Here is a 23,185-nt window from a genome sequence, read left to right on the forward strand (position 1 = left end):
CAGCACACGTCCTGAGGAGGAAGGTGGCTCTCATCTGGATTTTTCTAAGGAGTGTGGGTTGAGGGACAGCAAGGTCTGTGTACCCTGGAGGTCACCTTCAGAGATGGGCATTTTGTCTCTCTTTCCTTGTGTGTTTACACCTAGTCACGTTTATACCTAGTCACTTGGGAGGGTCCAGAGGCTTGTGGCTCCTTGCAGAGCAAGCTTCAGTGCCAGAAGGGCCAGTGCAGGTGACCACCTCAGTGGGGCCCACCTCAGGAGCCAGCAGGGAGCCGAACCTCTGCTTGAGCCAGGGTGTGGCAGGGGAAGCTCAGCCCTGGGTGCCCCGGGTCGGGTGCCCCAGCTGGCTTCGAGCTCTGCTGCAGAGCGGTTCCCGGCCCTTCCCTGCAAGTCCTGCTCAGGGGTCTCACGCTCCTCTGGGGCCTCTTCTGGGCGGGAGGCCTCAGGCCTGCCTGGCCCTCCGGAGCTTTCAGGTCCTAGTGGTGGCCTTGGGCACAGGAGCTGTGTCTGCAAGGCCTGAGAGTGGCCCGAGGGTGCCTGGCCTCCTGTGGGTGTGGCAAGCTCACGGGGTGTGGCCCCACTTCCCCCCCCAGCGGCAGGGGTGATTGGCCCTTCAGCGTGTGCGCAGGAGCTGCCCAGGGGCCTCTCAGCCAGGCTGCGGGCAGCATCAGAGGTGCAGACTGTGGCCCCTGTTTCCTCCCTGTGGGGAGTGTGGTGTGATGGACACCTGTCTTCCCGGGGAAACTGGCTCCTGGACCCCCACAGGACCACAGCCTGGGGTTCAGCGGTGCTTCCTCAGGAGCAGTGGACACGGCCTCTGAGGCAAGGGCAGGAGCTTCCTTAGTGTCTTGGGCGCCTGTGGGGGGACGGCAGGTGGACGATGGGGTGGGTTTGGAAAGACCCTGCGGTCCACCTTCGCAAGCCCTGGGGAAGGTGAGGGAAGACCTCAGAGGAGGGGACCAGAGAACCCAGGCTCCCTGGGGTGCTCAGGCCTGGGGACCCTGTGACACTCTGGCTGTCCCTCTAAGGGTGTTGTTGTTATTTTAGTGACAACGCTGGACATCTGGGGATTGGGGGTTCTCCAGGGAAGGACAGGAGGACCGAGTGAGTGATCCTGTGCCTTTCTTCTCCCCGTCTCTGGTGAGCAGGGAGAAGATGCCGTTCCACCACGTGACGGCCGGCCTGCTGTACAAGGGCAATTACCTCAACCGGTCCCTCTCGGCGGGCAGCGACAGCGAGCAGCTGGCCAACATCTCTGTGGAGGAGCTTGACGGTAAGAGCCAGCCCTGCTGGGTGCTTGGGCAGCCCAGGGAGGCCCACAGCCACCTGGAGGCCATGGTGGGGGGGCTTTGTTTGGGCCCTGGCCAGAGTGGCCAAGGCCGGCCATGGTGCCGTGGAGGAGCTCAGGCCAGCTTTCGCCTGAATGACCCCTGTGTGGGGGACGTTGGAGCCTGGACACCTGTGGGGAAGGCTCTGGTCTCCCTGCTCCTGCTGGGGAGGGGTGCCGTCCAGCCTGCTTCTTCGTCACTGTGGAATCGCCTCCCACGGTCATCATCACTGTGGACTCCAGCCGCAGGGGAGGCTGAGCCCCGTCCATGGCCATCTGTTGACGTGGGGTCACCGTTCCTGGGACTCTGTCAGATGGGATCACCCAGAAGCCCCGTCCAGGACAGGACTGCAGAGCAGTCATCTTAACTGTGTCTGTGGTGACATGGTGCTGCCCTGATGTCCAGGAAGTGGGCTAGGGGTGGGGGCAAACCTGGGGACATGGTCACCAAGCTCATCCTGCGACGGCTTCCCATTGCATCCTGGGTAAACCAACCCCCTCATTAAAACACAGAATTAAAAAGAGGGGCAGGAGCCCCACATAGAGAATTAGTGGACAGGGCAGAAGCATCTGCTGGGGCCAACCAGTTGGCTCTGGGTGCTTTTCCCGCTGTCCCAGGAGGCCGAGCTTTACCTGCTGCTCGTGCAGAGAGTAGGAATGACCTGGGCGGCCGCAGGTGTGCTTTGAAGCTCAGGGTCCAGATCTTGTGCCTCGTGTGGGCACGCTGGTGAGCAAGATTCTCAGGAGGACTTCTCTGGCCAGCAAAGCCGGGCTTGCGCACTGGGCAGGAGGCCAGGATCTGGCTAGGGCAGGCTGCGGGCACTTTTGCATCTCAGTTCACACAGGTGAGCAGCCATCTGCAGAAGCTGCAGCCTCGTGGGCAGGGTCTGAGGGGAGGTGGGGGACATCGGCAGAAGCAGGAGTGGTGTCAATGGGCCGGGCTCCTTGGGACAGCAGCTGCTCCCCACAGGCTGGACAGAGGCTGCTGGCCTGAGAGCAGAGTGGGGCCCTCGGGCTGCCCGGCCTTGGTTGGCCCAAGGATGTGCAGACCCAGGACACAAGCAGAGTGGGTCCTCCTGGTGACCCCAGAGCCGACTGGAGTGGTGCTTGGATGGCGTCGGACTCTCTCTGGGCAGTTATGGCAAAACGCCAGAGGCTGGTGGCTTGTGGACAACAGGAGTCATTGTCCACGGTTCTGGGTGCTGGACGCTCAAGATCAAGAGATCTGATGTCTGACAAGGGCTCTTCCTGGTCCACAGGGGGACTGTGTTCTGACTGGTGGAAGGACAGGGAGCTCTTGGGCCTTGTCTGTAAGGGCTCCGCCCTCTTCCACGGAGGCTCCGCCCTCTGTATGGGGGCTCCACCCTCTGCCCTGGGGACTCTGCCCTCGGGTCTCCACCTTCCTGATCAACCTCTGGAAGCCCCTAGTGTCATCACACCAGTGACTGGGTTTCCCATATGGACCCTCAGACCCTTGCAGTGTTGGCAGGTGGGAGGTGAGAGGCCTCCCCACCCTTGGGAGTCAGTGCTGAGAATGGACATCAGGGGCGCGTGGTTCTGGGGGATTTTTATGTGTTTTGATTTGAGTAGATCCTGCTGGTCACTTGCTAGCAGGAGGACCCGACCCTTCCCTGCAGGATCTGCTGAGCAGCCCTGGCCGTGAGAACCGGGCAGAGCCACCTGTACCCTGGGTGACTCTTGAAGAGGTCGAGAAGATTGAGTTTGGTGATGGCCCACATCTGTCCACGTGCAGCCTCCCCCTCCCAACTCTGCTCTGAGTGCCCGGGAGCTGATTTCTCAGTTTTCTCGGAGCAGAACTTCCTCAGCGTAAAGCCAGGCTCTGCTGGGGTGACAGGCCACACTGGGGCTGGACTTTGGCCTTCTCCACAGATGTAGACTCCCGGCAGAGTGCCCCCAGGTCCTGGGGTGGGTAGAGCATGCAGGTTTGCCTTTTCCATGGGGCAGGGACAGTTGGTGGCACCTTTTCATCAGGTGCACAGTGGGATCTGGGGGCCTAACAGCCCTGCAGGTTCGGCCGGGGTCCCTGATCGAAGGAGGCCTGTGCTCTGTGGCTTGAGGCCAGGGGTGAAGCCGCTGTGCTTGTCCTTCTGGAGGGCGGCCCAGCTCGAAGCCTGGAGCAGGGCATCTGTTTTCTGTGGGAGACTGTCCCCTCACTGTTTATCATGTTGCAAGGTGGACACTGAGTCACAGCTCCTCCTGCCTTTTTTACAAGCGTCTTGGGCTCTGGACAGGACAGTGAGATCTGTTCTGAGTTCAGAGCAGGCAGGGTCCTACTCCGGCTAGCCCAGGCGATCAGACGGCCATCTGTGATGGGAACTGGGGAAGCCGGTTTCCAAGGTTACAGTCCAGCTTCTTCAAGGTCTCCTGCATTCCAGCCACCCATGCATCCTCAGAGGACAGGTGGTGTGGCTCAGAGCTGAGGAGCTGGACACCGATGGACCTAGCAGTGGTCTTCTGGCCTGCTCCCCGGGCACTGGTGTCATTGACACCATGCTCATACACCGGCCACCTCCCACACTGCGGCTGCTGCAGCCTCCTGCTTGCAGATGGCCCAGGTCGGCTTCCCACCTGGTTCCTCATCAGGAATGGGTGCAGGGACGGAGGTCCCGTGGATGAGCGCTGACCCTAGATACAGGCGTGGAAACAGCACCATCACACGGGCCATCTCTTGCTGCAATTCACTCCTGCCAATTTCTGTTTCTTCTCTTTAGACAAAGCTCAGGGGAGAATCATGCAAAGCTAAGCAAAACTGGTCAGAGTAGAGTTGGAAATCATCCATCCAAACAAACCCCCCAAGGACGGACGGATGGAGACATTCCTTCGTTCACTCCTATTTATCAGTCCATTTTCTGTAACTACGATGAAATACTCGAGCTGAGGACTTTATAAAGAAAAGAGGTTTATTTAGCTGTTGGTCCTGGGGGTTCCCAGAACATAGTGCTGGGCACAGTTCATTACCAGGGAGGCCTTTGTGGAGAGTGGTGTCACATGGAGAGTGGTGTCACAGAGGCAGAGCGTGGGAGGAGGAGAGATCATGATGAGACGGAATGGGATCAGGTGGGAAGGGCACCGTGCCTGCTGTTTTGTAAGTCTGCTTTTAAAAACTAACCATGGTCCCTGGAGAGGGACGTCAGTGCCTTCCAAGGGCCGTGGCCTCAGGACCTAATCACTAGGCTCTGCCTCCTACAGGTCCCATGCTGGACCCCAGCCTCCCTCGCAGGACGGCTGGGGAGAACCACAAGGTGGATCACACTCAGTCATTATGGGGACATCAAGGAGGTGGACTCCTCATGCCTGTGCCCAGGGGCCCACCGTCCATCCCGGGAGTCTGCATGGTGCAAGGCCACAGTGGCTTCTGTGCGTCTGGAAGTGCAGCGTGTGGGATTCTGTGCGATGTGTGGGTTGTGGTGTTTTAAAGACTGACTGGCGTTGTGAACGCGCCTGTCTGGAGTCCGTCTCTCTGGGGCGGTGACCCTTGGGCGGTGACCCTTGTGTGCCACGTGCCTGCTCTGCTCTGGTGGAGACCTGGGCGGGCCCCAGTGTGACGCGGGTCTCCGGCAGCCCCCTTGGCCCCCTCCTGCCGCTTCGCCAAGGCCCTGTGTGACAGTCTCTGTTCCCTTTGCCACACTGAGGACAACCTGGGCCTGTGAAAACCTCCTCTTGTCACAGATCACACGTGTGTGTGTGTTGTACGTGACAAGTGGCTCAGCCCCCAAGCTGCCCAGGTTAGCACCTTCACCCTACATGAGAAGACGCCCCTGGGCCGTCGGCCAGCTGAGTGCCCTTCCCCAGGTGGCCCCTCAGGTGCGGGCCCCACAGGGTGGCCTTTACCCCTCATGTCCTCCCGGACCTGGGGAGAAGCTCTCCTTTGGGCCCTGGGCTGGGGGGGTTGGCGTGCAGTGACATCTCACCGTCTGGAGATGTCCACCTCATGCCTGGCCGCTGGGCAGAGGTGGGTCTCGAGGGCCCTGGGCCCAGGGATCCTCGGCTCCTTTGTTCTCCCAGTGCCCTTCTCTCCTGTTCCCAGGCCAGAATCTGGTCTTCGTCTCCTCCCGGGATGGCCAGGGTGGGACAGCCCACTGTGGTGCCATTGGCCTTGGCCTTTTTCCGCGTGCGCTGCTCAGGTGGCTTGAGTTGGGCAGTGGATTGCTCTGGGGACAGTCTCTGTGATGAGGTGGCCGGCAGTTCCTGGTGGGCAAACAGTGGTGGAGTCATGGTCCCCCATCTGGGCTCTGTGGTTCCTGGGGGGTGGACATGGTGTCTTCTCCGGTTTCTCTGGAGTGGCCTGTGGAATACACCTCCGATGTGGGGGCATGTCTCAGGCCAGCGTTTCCAAGCGGCTCCTGCCCACAGGGTGGGGAGCTTTAGCTTGAGTTGGGAGTGGCCTTTCCAGCCTTGGGCCCCGTCCCTCCGTGGTCCTCCCCACGCCTGTCCCTGGGCTCTGGTCAGAATCGACCCCCGTCTTCCCGAGCCCTGGCGTGGTCAGCCCCCCTGGCATCCGTGCCAGCCACTGGCCCCTCAGGCCCTACCCTGTCGTCCATGTTCGCTGTGGACCCTCTTCCTCAGCCTGCTCCTGCCTGCTGTTGCCGTTGTCCCCAGGGGCATCGCCTGTGGATGGCCTCCCGTCCTCCCTCCTGGGTCGGGGCTGGTGTGCGCCCCTGTGTGCTGTACTGCAGTCCCGGGGACACCAGGGGCTGCAGTGGATGGGCTTTCCTGGCTGTCTGCAGTGGCCTCTCCTCTGCAGCCACTCAGGGAAGTTCCCTGACCGGCCCTTCCTCTCCCCACCTCCCGTGTGACCACCTGTGCGACCTTGAAGGTGCCTGCTTACCCGACCTCTCTTCTGCTCCAAAGCCATGTCCCTCGGAGCTGGTCCTGGGTCAGTGAGGCCCACATCATTCGAGAGCTGGTGCCTAGGACCCTCCTCTCTCTCTCCGTACCTGGGAAACACGCCCATCACTCTGCAATCATAGGCCTGCAAGGTCTGTTACAGACCCTATGTGGACATTGTATGTGTTTTCCCACAGTCCTTCTCCCCTGTTCCCAGGCCCAAATCCACTGTCCATCACTTTGAGACGGTCTGGTTCTCATATCTCCTGGCCAGAGTGGGAGACCACCTGTTCCTCATCTAGATTTTTCAGCCCTTGCCTTCTCCTTCTCCTGTCCTCTTAGAACATGCACACACGCACACGTGTGCACACACACATACACATGCACACACATGCACACATACGCATGTGCACACCCACGTTCACACACATGTGTTCACACATACACACATATGCATGCACACATGTGCACACACGCACGCACACACACATGCACATACACACACGCATACGCACATTTTCCCAGTTCTAGAATGTTTATTTGGCTCTCTTTATAGTTTATAGTCTATTTTAATCCAACGTGGAGGCCATGGCCACCTTGGGCTTGGCCCGTGTGGCTGTGGCTAGAGGCTTGTTTTGTGCACAAGTTTCCCCAGTGCTGCTGTGGAGATCTATGTCCTGGGTCGTCCTCACCCTTGGAGTCTCAGTACTGTCATGGCCACCATTCCAGCCGAAGTCCCTGGAGCACCCGCTCTGCGCTGTCATGGCCACCGTGGTCCCTGTCCCAGCCGAAGTCCCCAGAGCACCCGCTCTATGCTGTTGTGTCCACCGTGGCTCCCGTCCCAGTCGAAGTCCCTGGAGCACTGGCTGTGTGCTGGGTGCTCTGCACAGTGCCCCCCGGAGCTGGCAGCCCCGTCGAAGGTAACTACTGTTATTAGCCCTTGTCCACCAAGGTGGGACCTGGAGAGCCCAGCGACCTTGGCCAAGGTCACCAGCAGCTTCTGGATCTGGGACTCGACGTTTGCCCTGGTTTCTGAGCCCAGGGCTTTCTGCTCTGGTGATCTGGCTCCTCCTTGCGCTGGACAGGCCTCTGTGCCTCCCTTGCGCCTGTCCTGTCCCTGTCATGATGCCACTGTGACACATGGGTGAGAACCGCTGAGGGAGCCAGCTCTCAGGGGTGGGCAGACATTCTCAAAGCTCCGCTGACCCGACCTGTTCCTCCTGGAGCCCAGGGTGTCTGCAGGAGAGGAAGGGCCAGCCTGGGAGGCTAGCCTGGGGGCCAGCTGGGGGTTAGTCTGGGGGCCAGACAAAGGGGCCAGCCTGGGGGGGGCAGCTGGGGTTGAGCCTGGGGGCCATCTGGGGGTCAGCCTGGGGGTCCAACCCCAGGAGTTCAGCCTAGGGTGGTACTCTGGGGGGCCACCCCGGCCCCAGCCTGGGGACCAGCCTGGGGGGAGGCAATCCTGGAGGGTCAGCCTTGGGGGGCCAATCCTGGAGGGGCAGTCTGAGGGGGCAGCCTGAGGGGGTGCTCCTCCTGGCCAGTGCCAGGGGTCCTCCTACCTGCCCTGTCTGTCTGGGCCTCCAGCGTTTCTCTCCACGTTCGCAGGTTGGAGAGGGACCCCAGAGGCTTGCCCTTTGTCCCTCTGGGGACACTTCCTCTGGTGGCTCCTCTACAGAGGGTTTCAGGGAGGCAGAACGTTCTTCACCAGGAGAGAAGCTCACAGCTCTGGAGGAGGGCGATGCTCCAGTTCTCACTCCAAAGGAGGCAGTGTCCTCCCCCGGGAGCCTCTGCATTGCCACCGAGCCCGGCGCTGGGCATCGGCCTCTCTGTCTGGGAGTCCTCCTGCCGTGGCCTGCCCTCCGGCCTTGGAGAGGCATGGGAGAGATCTCCCCGTGGTGTCTGCCTCCCAGGGCCCCTGCTCCCAGGGCCACTGCTCCCGGGGCCACTGCCGAGACTCTGGGGCTTCCCTACGTCCGGTTCTGAGCACGTGTTTTGGGAGCTGTGTCCAGGAATGGAACCTGCGTGTCATCCCTCCCAGCCCACTTTGTTCCTTTGTGATTGATATTCTGCCTGCATCCAAAGTGGCGGAGACACCTGTGATCAAAGAAAAGAACAGAGCTGTCAGGGTGGAAACAGAAATCCTCTCTTCAGGAAGACGGGGGTGACTCTCCTACATTGATACGGCCGCTGATTGAGCAGTGAATTGAGCTCCGAGCTTCCCTTTGGTTGGGGCGAAAAGGTAAACAGGGATTACCTGATTCTAAAGATAGCCTTAAGGGTCCTAGGAAGAATGATTTTCTCAGAGGTGTTTACCCTTTGACCCATGATCAAAATGCCAACTATGTAAGTATTTTATATTGTTACTTGAAATATACCGTTAGCATTCACCCTATCTTACTCTCAAATTTCTGAGGACTTTTAAAAAAGATATTTCTTCCTAAAAGTGGCTTGATAGAGGTGAATCTCAAAAATGTTCATATCAGAACATCTGGATGCAGACAGATGAGAGTAGTTTGTAGAGATCCATGTTGTCACATGATTCTAAGTATCTCCTGTTTTTTTTTTTTTTTTTTTTTGGTTCTTATTTCCAAGAACCTGCAACAGATAGCAGGCAGAGATGATATCTTGGTGTGTTAGTTTTCTGTTACTGCAATGAAATAGCTGAGATAATCAACTTTAAAAGAAAAAAGGTCTGTTTTGGCTCATGGTTGCAGAGGTCCTCCTCTGGCTTTGGGCTTGCAGTGAGACAGCACATCATGGCAGGACTGTGTAGTGCAGTGAGCAGCTCACCTCCTGGTGCCTGAGACGCTCCAGGGAGAGGGGAAGAGGCTGACATCCCACAAGCCCCTCTGAGTGCTGTCCGCAGGACCTGCAGCCTTCTGCTGGCCCACCTCTTTCCTCTCTCGGCCGCCTTCCCATAGTGCCAAGCTGAGAACCCAGGCTTCTCCACCTGGACTGTGTGAGCACTCTAACCTCAGCACTTGGTACAAGCACCCCAGGTCCAACCGCAGCACTTGGTATGAGCACCCCAGGTCCAACTGCAGCATCTGGTATGAGCACTCAGGCACCTGCGACGAGTCTTGGCCTGGACATGAGGCATCAGAAAGCAGGAGATTACCCACTGTTGTCACAGAATGTCCTTGACATTGTTCCTGGGGAACAAAGTGCTTCCTTCCCCGGGCTGCAGGTGATGAGGCTCTGGTGCCTCTCCAGTGGATGGAATGGGTCCACCTGGAGTGGCCAGTGGGCATTAGCCATCTGGATGCTTCGGAGGCTTTGCCAGAACCCATCATCGCAGTGTTGGCTCTGCTGGTGCCGAGCTGATGCTCCTGCAGGTGATGGGCAGCAGCTGGCCCAGTGAGTTCCTGGGATGACTCAAGGGTGCAATATCAGCAAAGTGTTCTTGCAGGCTGGCCGCTGGTCCTGCCCCGTCACGCTGCCGTCCAGGGCCCCCGGACACTGCTGCTGCAACTCATTTGAAAGCAAGGCAGAGATTAGGACCCTAAAGGACACTATAGAGGATAGCCCTTCTCTGTCAGGATGCTACATCTCCTTCTGTCCTTCCCAAGCAGGAAGAGTCCCGGTTTGCACTGGGACCTGCCGGGTGCTGTGGCTGCTGAAGCAATTGCTCTAAAGCTTGCTGGTTGGCAGCAGCTGGCTTCTCCCCCCAGGAAGGTTCTCTGGAGCAGACGCTCAGAGGTAGGCCTGAGCCTGTGGGGTCCCTACCCAGAGTTGGCGGGCACCCTCAGTCCCCTCACCAGGGCCTCCCCACAGGCTGCTTGGGTGGCTTCCTGGTGTGGGACTTGACTTACCCTTAGGAAAGATGGTGCTTGAGTACCATGTCTCAGATGTCATGCATTGTCACCTCTGCATGTCTCTTCATTAGAAGTGAGTCACTCAGCACAGCCCACACTTGGAATGAGTGTCTTTGAAAGACAGAAGCATCAAAGAATCAGTGGGCCTGTGTTAAAGCCACCAGAGACCGTGCAAACTAGCTTGGAGATGCCTTCAAGCCCTCCAGTTAAGGCTGATGGCATAGAAAACCCTAAAATTGCACGTGGCCTTCCTTTGTTCAGTGAAGACCAGTTGCCAAGCCTGAAGTCAAAGCCTGTGTGATCTTCAGGACGGAGGGACCCTGGATCCCTCACCTGGGTTCTTGGCAACTGCAGGTGGCTGGCGCTCCCTCCAGTAACCTCTCCTCCTTGGCAAATCCGTGTCTAGCGTGGTGGCTGCTTCTGGTTTCCTGGAGAGCGTGGTGCTCCTGTCAGTCGATGGGGTCCCCAGGGGTGACCTTGTCAGTGGATTAATCCACATGATGGATTGATGATGGGTCACTGCCAGCAGCTGCAGGGAGCTGTGGGTGTGGCTGGAGGAAGTCAGTCCCTAGGGATATGGCCGTCCCTGGCCCCTTTCCTCTCTCCTCTGCTTCCCAGCTGGGCATCTTTCCCTGCCACACCCTTCCACCATGGTCTGCACAAGGCCATTGGCTGATCGTGGACTCAAATGGAGAGTCCAGTAAACCTGTCCTTTTCTAGGTTGTTCTTGTCACAGAAGTGAAACACTGACCGACGCAGACAGGATGAGGTCTTTCCCGTGGTCCAGTGTGCCGCCCAAACTCGGGATCCCGAGGGCTACAGGCTCAGAGGGTCACTCAGCACAGCCACGGGAGGTGCAGGGAGTGGGAATGGGGTTGTTAGGGAAAGAGACCTGGCCACTGTGATGGGTTGGATGTCAGTTTGGGATAGCGGAGAGGCTTTGTGGGCCCAGAGTGACGCCCGGAGCTGCACGCCTAAGCCTGGTCAGGATGGTGTTCGCCCTGACGGTGCGGACCTGATCACCGTGGCCTGGACGTTCAGGACCTTGTGCTTCCTCTTTTCCACCAGCCTGGCTGGGTCACAGCCTCGGCAGTTTGGAGAAAACACACACCCGCTGTGGGGAGGAGGGAGTGGGGGTGCCGCTGGTTGTCACCTCGAGTATTACACAGGTGGCTACTGTGACTGCTACTCTGGGAAAGGCCATTAGACGTTAGCCGCCTCATGGTCTTTGCAAGCAATGCTCATGGCCTTTGTCCAAGGGACAGGGCCATGCCTGGCTTACAGTAATACCTGGCTGTGTTAATTACACTCACGTGGTCACGTTAGTGATGAGAACAGGCGGAGAGCACTGAGGCCTGGCTGTGGGCCTGGCCACCGTTCGGGTTGGGATGACCCCTTCCCCTTGTGAACATCAGCTGGTTTTCCTGATGCTGTGGAAGTGTGGGGGTGACCACAGGCGAAGGCAGGTCCTGTGGGTCTGGAGCTTGGCCTTCATGAGGACACCAGTAGGCTTGTCATCCACCTTCCAGGTGGGACAAGTGAGGGTGTGTGAGCGTGGGCAGGGGGTGGCCAGAGTGAAAGGGCAGATGGTGGTAATTTGGCTTTCAAGGGTCGTGAGGCTGAATTGGGGAGGCAGGACAGCATCATACGGCCAAAGGAGGACGTCCTGGGCCCAGAGTTAACAGGACACAGAGAGCTTTTCCACACTTCCAGAAATATGCCGGCCCCGATACACGGTGGCTCCAGCCTTTCAGGCCGAGTCGATATGGGCCTCTGTAGGTCCATGTGGATGAGGGCCTCTGTAGGTCCAGTTGATGAGGGCCTCTGTAGGTCCAGTTGATGAGGGCCTCTGTAGGTCTGAGGTGATGAGGGACTCCGTAGGTCCATGTGGATGAGGGCCTCTGTATAGGTCCATGTGGATGAGGGCCTCTGTAGGTCCATGTGGATGAGGGCCTCTGTATAGGTCCATGTGGATGAGGGCCTCTGTAGGTCCATGTGGATGAGGGCCTCTGTATAGGTCCATGTGGATGAGGGCCTCTGTAGGTCCATGTGGATGAGGGCCTCTGTATAGGTCCATGTGGATGAGGGCCTCTGTAGGTCCATGTGGATGAGGGCCTCTGTAGGTCCAGTTGATGAGGGCCTCTGTAGGTCCATGTGGATGAGGGCGTCTGTAGTCCTTCCCAGTTCACGGCACATGTGGGGCTTTTCCTGTGGCACCTGAAGGGTTCCATCCGCAGCCCGTTGGTGCTGCTGCTGAATCAGCACCGCGGAGCCATTTCTTTATTGCAGATTCTTTTAAAAATGCACTTGGAGAGCTGGGTATTTAAAGAAATTCTGCAGGGTGTGGGCACACGTGGCTTTTCCTGTCTTTCAAGCTCTTATCCACGGTGCTCCATGGAGCTGGCCTTACCGGGTGTCGGGAATGAGCCGTGGCAGCCGGGGCTGTCACTTCTCCTCCCTGGGGCACTCGCTGGGCAGCTGTGAAGTCCAGGACTTGGGGTACGTGAACATGAAGTCAGGGCTGGTCTCTGTCCTCAAGAAGTGGGCAGACAAGACAAGTGGACTTTTTACAACAAAGGAGCCACATTTCGGTGTCACAGCCACCCGACCCCTGGCTTCCTGGGTGCTGGCCACAAGAGGCAGCTCCGTGGCTGCTGGAGGCCCCCGGGCTGAGCTGATCTCAGTTGGGCTCTCAGGGAAGTTTGCTGTCTGCTTCTGTTGGCGTCTGTTACAGTGTGGATGTGAGGTGTCGTCAGTGCAGCAGTACTCAGAGGTGAAAGAAGGGATGTGGCAGCCGTGACCTGTCATCCGTCTTGGTGTGAACGCACTGGTGGTCACTGCGGGCAGGAGGGGACTGGCTGGAGGGATGGTCCCGATGGCTTCCTGGAGGGGGACATGGCCCCTGTTGCCCCTCCCGCCCCACCCGCTCCCGGGTGGCCTTGTCCTGAGCTGCTTTCCTCCTCCACACCATCCCCCAGGACCTGCGGCCTCACCCTGGGCTGGGCATGGAGCTGGCCGTCTGTCCTCTGAGGCCATGGGCGCCATCGACACTTTCCCTCCCCCACGTCCTTCTTGGGTGTTTGGGTCACAGTGATGAGGTTGGTCCCCTATCCAGGACAGGCAGTACCAAGACCCTGGCTCAGCTGCGTTTCTGTCATTAAGTGACCTCCCCTCCATTGAGGATGGAGGCTGGCCAAGGTGAGGTCCCTGACCCCAGCTTCCCCGTGAACCTCTCTGGTCCCTGTCATTGTCACACTCCTTCCCTTCACTTCGGTGTCAAGACAGGGAGGGCCTCTTCCCCTGGGAACAGGTCCCCACCCCCACCCCACCAGAACCTTCCCTCTGCGCCCCAGCCGGCCCCAGAGGTCCATTCCTCTCCCTGTCCCCTGTGCTGTCACGGGCTCCCCTCATGCCTGAGATGGTGCCCGGGGTCTCCTGACTCACGAGGCGTCTCCCCACCCCGCTGTCTGGCGCTCCCCCGAGGGCCCTTCCCCACTTGGTGCTTCTGAGAATCCGTCCTCGTCTCCCTCTGCTCCGTCCCTCGTTGCTGCCACACAGTGTTGAACCAGCCCTCGGGGTCACGGGTGCCCTCTGGGTCACGGGTCTCCTCTGGGCTCCCTTCTCTGGTCCTTGCTCCATCCAGGGTTGTTTCCTCCCCTCTTTTGACCCCTGAGCTCGCTGCTTAAGTTCTGTCCTCTCTGCTTTTCTCCATGTGCCAGCACTTTTCAGACCTCCGTCACCTGTGGCATTGACTGTGCACTCCTGGTGTCCCCGAATGGTGTCTTAGCTCTGACCTCAATCCTAAGATTTTGGCCCCAAGTTGGAACCCCTTGCTAGTGGCTGGGTTGGATGTTCATGCCTGTGATCCTAGCCACTTGGGAGGCTGGGGCAGGAGGATCTTTAGCTGGAGGCCAGCCTCAGCAACTTGGGAGACCCTGTCTCAACATTAAAAAGGGCTGGGGTGTAGCCAGTGATGGCTGCACCCCCCATACCAAAACCAAGCCCTTCGCTTGAGCCTCGGTGTTCCTGCCGCTTCTGGGCACCTGCTCTCCTGCAGTGGCCTGTGTCTCCTAACCCCATCAGTGATCTCCCTGTAACCCAAGGTGGCCTCTGTGTCCCCCTTGACTGTTCTTCCTGGACCTGCCGTGCAGCTGGTCACCAAGCCCCCGTGTGGTGTCTTCCCAGGGTCCCTCACAGATGTCCCCTTTCACACCCTTCACCGCCTGGCCCTCACCAATCCGCTATTGTCCCGCCTCCTCCCTCCTGCCTCCCCAGCGCATCTCACAGGTGTGAAAACGTGGGTTTACACAAGTGTCACTCTGGTTTGTCCCTCTTCCCCTTAACCTCTTCTGCCTGGGTGAATCCAGATGGGCTGCCACCGCCTCCTGCAGGGGCAGGTGCTGGGGGGACCCGTCCCTCACCTCTTGGAAGGGCTGCCCCCCTTCCTCCAGCTCGGGCACCTCCAACTTGCCCTCTGACCCTCCTGCTCCTCTTCCATCTTCTAAGAGCCCTGGGGATTGCACTGGCGGCTTGGATAATGCAGGCAGAGCATTGTCACCTGTGAGAGCCTCTGCAGAGTCCCTTGGCCACATGAGGTGACATTTTCGAGGTCTGGGGACAGGACACAGACACCCTGGAGGGTGTGTGGACACAGCACGCAGCCTCCCCAGGGTCCTTTTCCCTTTCTCTCAATCATATCTTTTGTGCTGGACAAATAATAATAACATCGGGCAGTGGGAGTGGCAGCCGGCGTTCATGAGGGCCTGCTCGCCGCCGCTCGTGACCTTGGTACACTCACGCGGTTGGCATCAGTTATCACAGTCCCAGGTCACAGATGAGGAAGCGGGGTCTGGGAGGTGCTCCCTAAGGCCACGCGCTCATGGAGACTCGAGTTTTTAAGAAGTAGTTTTATTGAGGCATAACGTGTACGCCATGAAGTCCACCTGTCGAGGGCCCAGCTCAGGGAGATTTTTGAAAGTGTCGAGTTGTGTGCTCATCTCCACAGTTCAATTTTTGAAGTTATCTGTGACCCCAAAAAGGTTCCTAGAGGGAATTCCAGCCCAGTGGGAAACCAGGCCCTTAAAGAAACCATCATACAATGTGCGAAGCTCGGGTGGTGACTAATGTCGGTTAGAGGAGGGCAGGAATGTCGGGGAAGGAAAGACTCAGGAGGTCTTCTGGCCCCTGGGAGCCCCACTTTGCCTCTTTGGCCAGTCTAAATAGAGGCAGAAAACAGACCCAGAGATCATGGTCAGCTCGTTGGCAGGACCACCCTGCACCAGTCACCACAGTGCTGGACCTTCCCATGGGAGGGGCTGCAACACAGCATTGAGGACGCCGTCTATGGGCTCTGTCCAGTGTTCCAGAACCTGTTTGGAACTGTTCCTGCCTGTGTGAGCTGAAACTGGTCCTGGGAGGACCGTAGTGGAAATGACAGCAGGGACTGTGAGGGTGAAGTCACTCAGGAGAGGACCCAGGCCCTGCACAGAGCATTCGCCAGGCTGAGCAAAACCATCAACATGGCACCCGGGCAAAGCCAGGGGCCTGGCCAAGGGGAGTGGTCATGCTGCCACTGCTCTTACGGTTTTGATCTAGAACCTTCCAAAGGCTCCTGGTCTGAGGGTCAGGCTCCAGGGCAGCAGTGCCCAGAGGAGGGGCTTTGGGGAGGTGAGGGGGACACGAGGCCCTGACCCCCTCAGTGGATCAATCCATGATGGGTTTGAAGCTGCCAGGACTAGTGGGAGTGGTGGACGCTGGCACGTGGGGCCTAGTTAAAGGAAGTGGGTCCTTGGGCGTGTGACCCTGGGGACTCAGTCTTGTCCCCTCCGCCCCCTCTGCTTCCTGGCTGCCATGAGGTCAGCAGTGTCCTCCTCCACACCCTTCTACCGGGAAGCTCTGCTCACCTTGGGCCAGAGCAGTGGGACCAGCTGATCATGGGCCTCTGAAGCTGTGACCAGAGCGAGGCCTCCTCCTCACAGGTGACTTTCTCAGGCATTTGTCACCGTGACAGAAAACCCACTGACACGTCTTCCTCGTGGTGCAGAACGTTGACCTCTTCCTTTTCTCTATGTGGTGGGAAAACGTGGGTGACGTTGTGACCTCTGGCCCGGCCACGCCAGCCTGGAAAGCCCTTGGCTGTTGAGGTGACCTGCGCTGCGAGGTGACTACGGAGCAGGGCCACCTCATGTGGCTGTCGCCCTCCTGCCCCCTTCTGCACTTCAGAGGGGAGGACACTGAGGCCAGAGGAGGGAAGAGGAGGGGCCCCGGCCTGTGTTAGGGGCTGCCCCAGGGCTCTGTGTCCGTGTGGAGGCCGGCGGTGCCCTCTTTTTGCAGAGAGGACACTGTGGCTCTGCGAAGACTCTCGGCTGCGGGGACGGTCCCCGCGGCTCGCTCTTCCCGCACAGCCCTGGCCACAGTGTCAAGAGTGCCCGTGACGCCGTGGGTGCTTGCGGAGGACAGCAGCTGAGCTTGGTTTTCTTCAAAGGACGCGTGGAGGTGGGGAGCACCAGGGTGGGTGGCATTCTACGCCCTTTCAGAGTCGGTCTGCAAACCACCGGGGCAGCCCTGAGGGCCTCGCTCTAAAATAGAACGCACGCCGAGTGAGGTCCAGACGGAGCTCTGAGTGATCTTCTTGTCCAGCCGCTTGTCTTTGGCACAGAAAATGGAAAATGGCCTGTTTCACCGACTGGCTGCTGCTTTTGCAGAGGGATCGTGGTCCACAGGGCCAAAATGCCCGCGGGCTTCTTTGGAAGTGACCCTTTTTGGGGTGCCCTTTCCCCCCATCCCAGGGCCTAGTAAGTGCCACTTGAGGGTCATGTCAGTTGGAGGAAGAGCCCAGGCAGCAGGTGGGTGGACATGGGCCCACTGGACATCCCCTGAACCTCGGGTGTGTCCTGCCAGCTCAGCTAAGAGCCCAGGGCCAAGTGACAGAGGCGTCCCCTGATAGGACAGGCACATCAGAGTGAACCGCTTCTTCTGGTCACAACTTTATTCCCTTCCCATGAGGCACCATGTGGGGCCTGGGAGAGGCCGAGTTCAGACGAGGCTGGGGACGTCCTCCTGTCGTTGAGCAGCAGAACCAGGTCCTCCTCCTGCTCTCTGGGTCCACCCTAAGCACGAGCAGTGGCTGTGGGCAGAGCCAGCTGGTTTCTTGCACAAAGTCATGTCCATCAGAGAACTGTCCCTTGGGACCACTCAGAGCCGGCAGCTCTGCTTCTCTGGCTGGGCCCCTGGTTCTGGACACACAGCTGAGGTCCCTTTCTCTTTTTGCCTCTTCTGGGGACGCGCAAGGCCATCCCCCAGGCTCTCGTCTGGGGTCAGAGTGCACATCTCTGCCAGTTTCTGATCCAGCTCAGCTCTGCTGCCTGGGGTGGCCTTCTCCCTCCCCTCAGCCTGACCACAGCCCACCACATGGTGTCCACCATGTGCCTGGTTCCTCCTTCCTGGAAAGCCGCCCATCTCCTTGTGCCTTGCTGCCCCAGTCCTCCCTGCCCATGTCCACTGCTGACTCTCTGCTGGGAGCTGGGGCTCACCCCAGCGGAGCCTCCCGGGTTCCCCCCTGTGCTTCCCGGCCTTGCGGCCTGCGAGTGGCCATACCAAGCCAGGTCCCGAGGGAGCGTGGGAGGTCAGCACTGGCTCCTCCAGACTGGGCCTCCACGTGGGGGAGCAGAGGCTGTTCGGGGAAGGGCACCCAGACCCACGGGGGGCATCTCCTTCCTGGGCTGGCTGCGTGCTGGGCTTTCCTATTCAGAGGGCTCAATGGAGCCTGACCCAGCAGTGGGTGTGATGCCCCCCCTTGGCCGACCTGCCGCCCGGGTGAATTGCAGCCTGGTGGGTGCATCTTGCCATTGGCAGAGTCGGGAGAAAGATGTGCTTGGCATTCGGTGGCCACAGTGCTAGTGCTTCGTTCTGTGGCAGGGCGGGGTGGGTGGGACACTGGGGGAGAGTGGAGGGGTGGCCCTAGCTGGGGCTTCCTTTGTCGGGGCCGGCACGGATGTGCCACCAGCTGGGCTTTCCAGTCTGTGTGCCCTTGACTTGCAGGGAGGAGGCATTCCTGTGTGTTGGGAGCCGTGGTCTTGGTTTTTCTGCTGGCATCTGGTGGGAAGTAGAGACGCCCCCCAGAGGCAGCAGTGGCTGGTGCCCTTCCCCCTGGAACCAGCTCTGATGGGGTGTCCACCGCGTGCCCGGCTCCCCTCAGCTCTGCTGCAGGAAGGGGTGAGGGTACGAATGAGAAGGCACAGGAATGGGAAGTGAGCCCTCAGCCGCTGCCTCTGAGGACCTGCTGTCCAGGGAAGGATGGGAAGACTGGGAAGGCGTGAGTCCCCACGTCCACGGGGGCAGCGGGCAGCGTGGCCCATCACCCTGCTCAGGCTCACTCACGAGCCCTGAGTGAGCCGGGTGCCAGCCGTGGCCACAGCTGCAATCCCAGCTGCTGGGGAGGCTGAGGCAGGGGATCGCGAGCTCGAAGCCAGTCTGGGAACTTAGTGAGACTTGCAGCCACTTAGTGAGACCTTGTCTCAGGATAAAAAATACAAAGGACTGGGTCTTTCTTTTTAAAATTTTTTTTTTTTTTATTGTTTTGTGGTCCTGGGGCTGGAACCCAGGGTCTCTTGTGTGCTAGGCGAGTGCTCACCCACTGAGCGACATCCCCATTCGCCCGTGTGTCCTGGGGACAGACAAATGGATCAGGAAAACCTGGTGCATACGCACGGGCCTTCTGCTCAGCCGTGAAGAGGAACGAGGCCGTGGCATATGCTGGTGAATGGATGGAACCAGGGACGTCGTGCTAAGGGAGATGACCAGTCCTAGAAGGTCAAGGCCAAAGGTTTCCCCTCACAGCTGGAAGCCAGAGCAGGGAAAGGAGAAGGGGTGGGGTCAGGTCTCACAGGACAGAGGGAGGTCAGTGGGGTGGGTGAAGGAGGCTGGGGGGAGGGACAGGAGGAGGGAGGAAGCGCAGGGTGGAAGTGGCAGAATTCACGCTGGGCACAAACTAACATGCCCTAGGGAATTTCACCTTAGGAGCATCTGTGAGTAGGAGGAAGACCAATAGGAGAGAAAAAGATGGATTGGGGCTGGAGAACTCCCCTCTCCGTGAGAGCCTGGGTTCCTTCCCAGCAGGCGTGCACACGCACACGGCACACGCACACGCACCAAGAAATACCCACAACCAAGGAAGCATGAAATCCCCATCCTCTTCCGATACCTAGTGGAAGTTGGTCTCTCCAGTGGAACTGCGGCTGCTTTTCACTGTGAGGCAGATGGTAAGAACTCAGCTGCCCGAGTGTCCCCGTCCTGCCAGAGCTGTCAGGAGTCCCAGTGTGAAATCCAGTTCCAGTTGTCACCATTAAACCACTTCCCGGGGTCTGGCAGCAGCTGCTTCTCGGCCCCCTGCTCCCTTGCTCCCCTCTCATTTCTAATTATTCTCCTTTGGGTGGGTTTAGTTTGAAGGGGAGGCAAGTCTTTGAAGCCTTTGGGAGGAGCCGGAGGGTAGAAGCCGTATGAGATTTTCTGGCCCATTCCGCCTCCGACATGCTCCTGCTCCTTCCTGCACTCACTTCCCCTTGGATGTCCTGCTCCAGGTTACATAATTCATTTTACATTCAGAAAATAAACTTCTTGTCTTGGTTGGACTCACTTCAGTGCTGAGCGGGGGGCAGGGAGCTGATTCGGGTCCCATTCTGCACCCACAGGTTAATGGGGGGTCTGAGGGATCAGAGCTCAGCAGAAAGCACCCGCCGTCCGTCGGGTTTCATTTATGTCCCCTTCTCTTGCCGGCTGTCCCCTTTCCTTCTCAGTGTCCCTGATCGTAAGCAATGCTGCGGTGAGCTGCCCAAGGAGGACATTCTGCCGTGTCTGTGGTTATTTTTTAAAACCTAGAACTTGTACAAGTGAAAGCATCTTTTAGGGCTCTCATCACAGATTGCCAGCCTGCTTCCCTGAGGGGTCATCTCCATTTCCCCTCCACCAACCCACGGAATGAAACGCGTGTGAAAATCCCCGTTTCCCGCTCTCTCACCAGTGCTGGTGGACGGTGTCAGGAATGGTGGCCAACTGCGAGTTGGAAAAAGCGCTGGGTTTTTGCTTTACCGTGATCACTAGTGAGGCTGAATGAGTTCTCTCTTTATGGGGTTGGTCCAGTGTCTCCCTGCGTTCTTGGATGTCATCTGTGTGGTCTGGTTTAGAAGGTGGCTCGCCGGGGCCAGGATTTTGATGGACAGTTCCCCATGGAGATTTCTCCGCCCCACACAGGACCCTCTCTTACGTGTAATCTCCTTTTACGGGAGACTTGGGCCAGGGTGTACCACACATTGCCCCTTGAATTCCACTGGACTCAGACTTCAGGGGACTCTTAAATGAAAGGCCTTAGGTTTAACTGCTGGTAGCCACTGGCTGTCCCTGGGAGGGATTTGTCATGTTCTGCTCGTGGTCAGACGGTAGAGTGCCTGAAGTTGATCAAGAGACGGAAGGTCCGGAGCTCACTGGGTGAATTCTTACTGAGCAGAGGCACATTCCCTCCGAGCCCAGAGTGGGCAGACCCTGGCTGGGTTCAGAGTACCGCCCGTGACTCCTGCCACCCTGCTCACTGACTCTCTCCACCTCCCGAGCCAGGGTCCTGCCCACTTGGGACTTGTGCTGGGTTGGGATGGGCAAGATGGCAGCCACCCTGAAGATGCCCACGTCCCAGTCCCTGGGCACTGTGCGCACATTACGTTATGTGGCAAGGGCCATGAGGTTGCAGGTGTAATTGAGGCCAAAGTCACTGGCCTCAGGACGAGGAGGTTATCCTGGACTGTCCAGTGGGCTCAGTACAATCACAGGCGTCCTCAGAAGCAAGACGGGGAGGGTGGGGAGAACCAGGACCCAGGGGACGCAGGCTGAGAAAGACTCCAGCGTCATGTGGCTTTGAAGACAGAAGGGGCCAGGAGCTGAGGGGCGCAGGCAGCTTCTGGAAGCTGGAGAGGCGAGGAGGACTCTTTGGCACCTCCAGGGGACCCGGCCTGGTCAGTACCTTGGCTGTAGCTCAGCGAGGCCCATTTTATCACCTGAGTTCCAGAACCTACGAGTGATTTTCTAGCGTTCAGTGAACCAGTTTGTCATGGATTTCGCAGCAGCAGCAGCAGCAGATGATCAATATCTGCCCCTGGAGCCCCTCTGAAAGATTTGGCCTTCCCCTCAGAGGCCCTGAACCCTCACGCTGTGTACCTGGGGGACAGTCTCTTTGGGGATCATGGACACAGGAGAGCCTCAGAGGCTGGGGAGTGACCCACGGCTAGTTCTGATTTGGGAGGTGCATAGGAAGTGGGTGCCCCAGTGACTATTGGGGTCACCGAGTTTGTCAGCTGGGCCTTCCTGGAGGCAGATTTGAGATCAGGTGTGCCCTGGCCTCTGACCTCACTGGACCCTCAGGTGCAGGAAGGCTGGCTTCCCTGTGACCCAGCAGTGCAGGAAGAGCTGGGGTGTGCTAGCTCTTCTCCTCCTGTCCTGCCACCCGGTCTGGAAGGACCAAGCCCAGGCAGGAGGCGGGTGAGCAGGCAGGCTCAGCGGCTACAGAGCTGTGGCTAGCATGGCAGTGCGTCCTCTCTGAGTGGCTGTCCCTGTCCCCCACCTCCCCTTTCCCTAGGATTCGGTTCCCCAAATGTCTTAGCACATAAGCTTTTTTTTTTCTTTCCCCAAACAACTTTATTGTAGTGCAACCTATTAAAGTAATTTCATGTCATAAAATTCACAGCATTTGTGCCACCATCACCCAAACCCAAGTTTAGAACATTTCCATCACCCCCAAAACACCCCTTGGGCCCATCTGCAGCCCTTCCCGCGTCCTCCCAGCCCCAGGCGAGCGCTAATCTTTCTGCCTCTATGAATTTGCCTCTTCTGGCCCATAAGCTTTTCCCGCAGGCCTTGCCGTTTAGGGAAGGAGGCTGAGATACCCAGCAAATGATCTGGAAAATTCCTTGATCTCCAAGGGCTGCCACAGGGCCTCTCTGCGAGGCAAGATCCACCGTCCCAGGAGCTGGCTGGGCACGGAGGTCAAGGACAGCGTGTTCGCAGCTTCTGGCTATTTTTAATCAGGATGTGACATGAATTAACAGTTGTGATAACCAGGCGGGATGGAACCTGTCCTCGCGGCTGAGCGACTTCTTCTGGAAGGACCCCCCCACTTCCTGTGAGCGGTTTTCACTCCGGGCAGAAATCCGTTAACGCTTGATCACAGGCCTGGTGACGGGAGGCAGGGCCGGCAGCAAGGCGGTCCCCAGGGCAGGGCTTTCTCGGGGTCCTGTCATGACGTTTTATTTTCCTGGCTTCCCAGTTGGAAGGTCCCCTGCGGATGCTGTCCACGCTCAGGGCCACCCATGGGCAGTTGGGCTGAAGGTTCTGCATGGGGCTGGCTCCAGGCCACCCTCTCTGGAAGGGTCTTCATAGCCGCGTGCTCAGTGTGCTGACCCCTGCGTGGGGGGACTGGAGAGATGAGGGATCCTGGAGTGGTCCGTGGGCACCCTCCTGGGCCTTTTCTGTCGGGCAGCTCCGCCCCTCTGTGGTCTTTAAGGAGAAAAGGGCATCTGAAGTGTCCACAGCCAGACGCCTAGGAGCCATTACAGAGAGCTGTTGGTCCAGGCGTCTGTTGGGTCAGGTGTGAGATCACAGTAGAGCAGCCCATGAGCCTTTGACGGGGGCCAGAAAACGACCGGGGTGCTTTCCATCGGCCCCTCCTGGCCTCCCCTCAACCACACCATCGTGTCTTTATTTTCGAGATGTAGAAAGTGGCTCAGCTACTGGGTGGCAGAAGGTCACTTCAAGCCCAGGCCTGACCCTGGGTGCCCAGCAGTGTAGGCCACGGAAGGCACAGAGGGCCTCCCTCTGCAGAGCTTTCAGACAGGCGCTAACGTCAGAGTGTCGCTTCTTCTGCTGCCCAGTCCAGCCCTGCCGTGGACTCCCGGGCTCACCTTCGCTGCCTGCGTGCTACCCTGGGGCGCCCTGAGGTGCAGGGGTCGGTCAGCTTGCTCGGGTCAGGACACGCAGGAGAGGCTCTTGCGCAGTCCCTCCTGGGTGCTGAGGTGGTAGGGGACGTGGGGCTCCACTGGGTTCGGGTGATGTGGAGTTGGGTGCAGTTGGGATTGGCAGGGCCACTGGAGGGGTGCCTCAGGCAGCAGGAGGTGCTTACAGCAAGGCAGGGGCCTGCGGTCAGCGTGTGGATCTGGGG

At 58.8% G+C, this 23,185-nt stretch overlaps 1 protein-coding gene across 1 annotated transcript in view; it reads left to right on the plus strand.

Moving 5' to 3' along the window:
* Nucleotides 1-23,185, plus strand: part of Caln1 (calneuron 1) — a 312,054-nt gene that overhangs the window by 77,252 nt on the left and 211,617 nt on the right. Inside the window, exon 2 of the mRNA XM_026400459.2 lies at nt 1,153-1,273. Coding sequence (XP_026256244.1) covers nt 1,153-1,273 — 121 coding nt within the window. The remainder of the gene's footprint in view (nt 1-1,152; nt 1,274-23,185) is intronic.

Source organism: Urocitellus parryii, chromosome 9 (assembly GCF_045843805.1).
Source record: "Urocitellus parryii isolate mUroPar1 chromosome 9, mUroPar1.hap1, whole genome shotgun sequence".
NCBI lineage: Eukaryota > Metazoa > Chordata > Mammalia > Rodentia > Sciuridae > Urocitellus > Urocitellus parryii.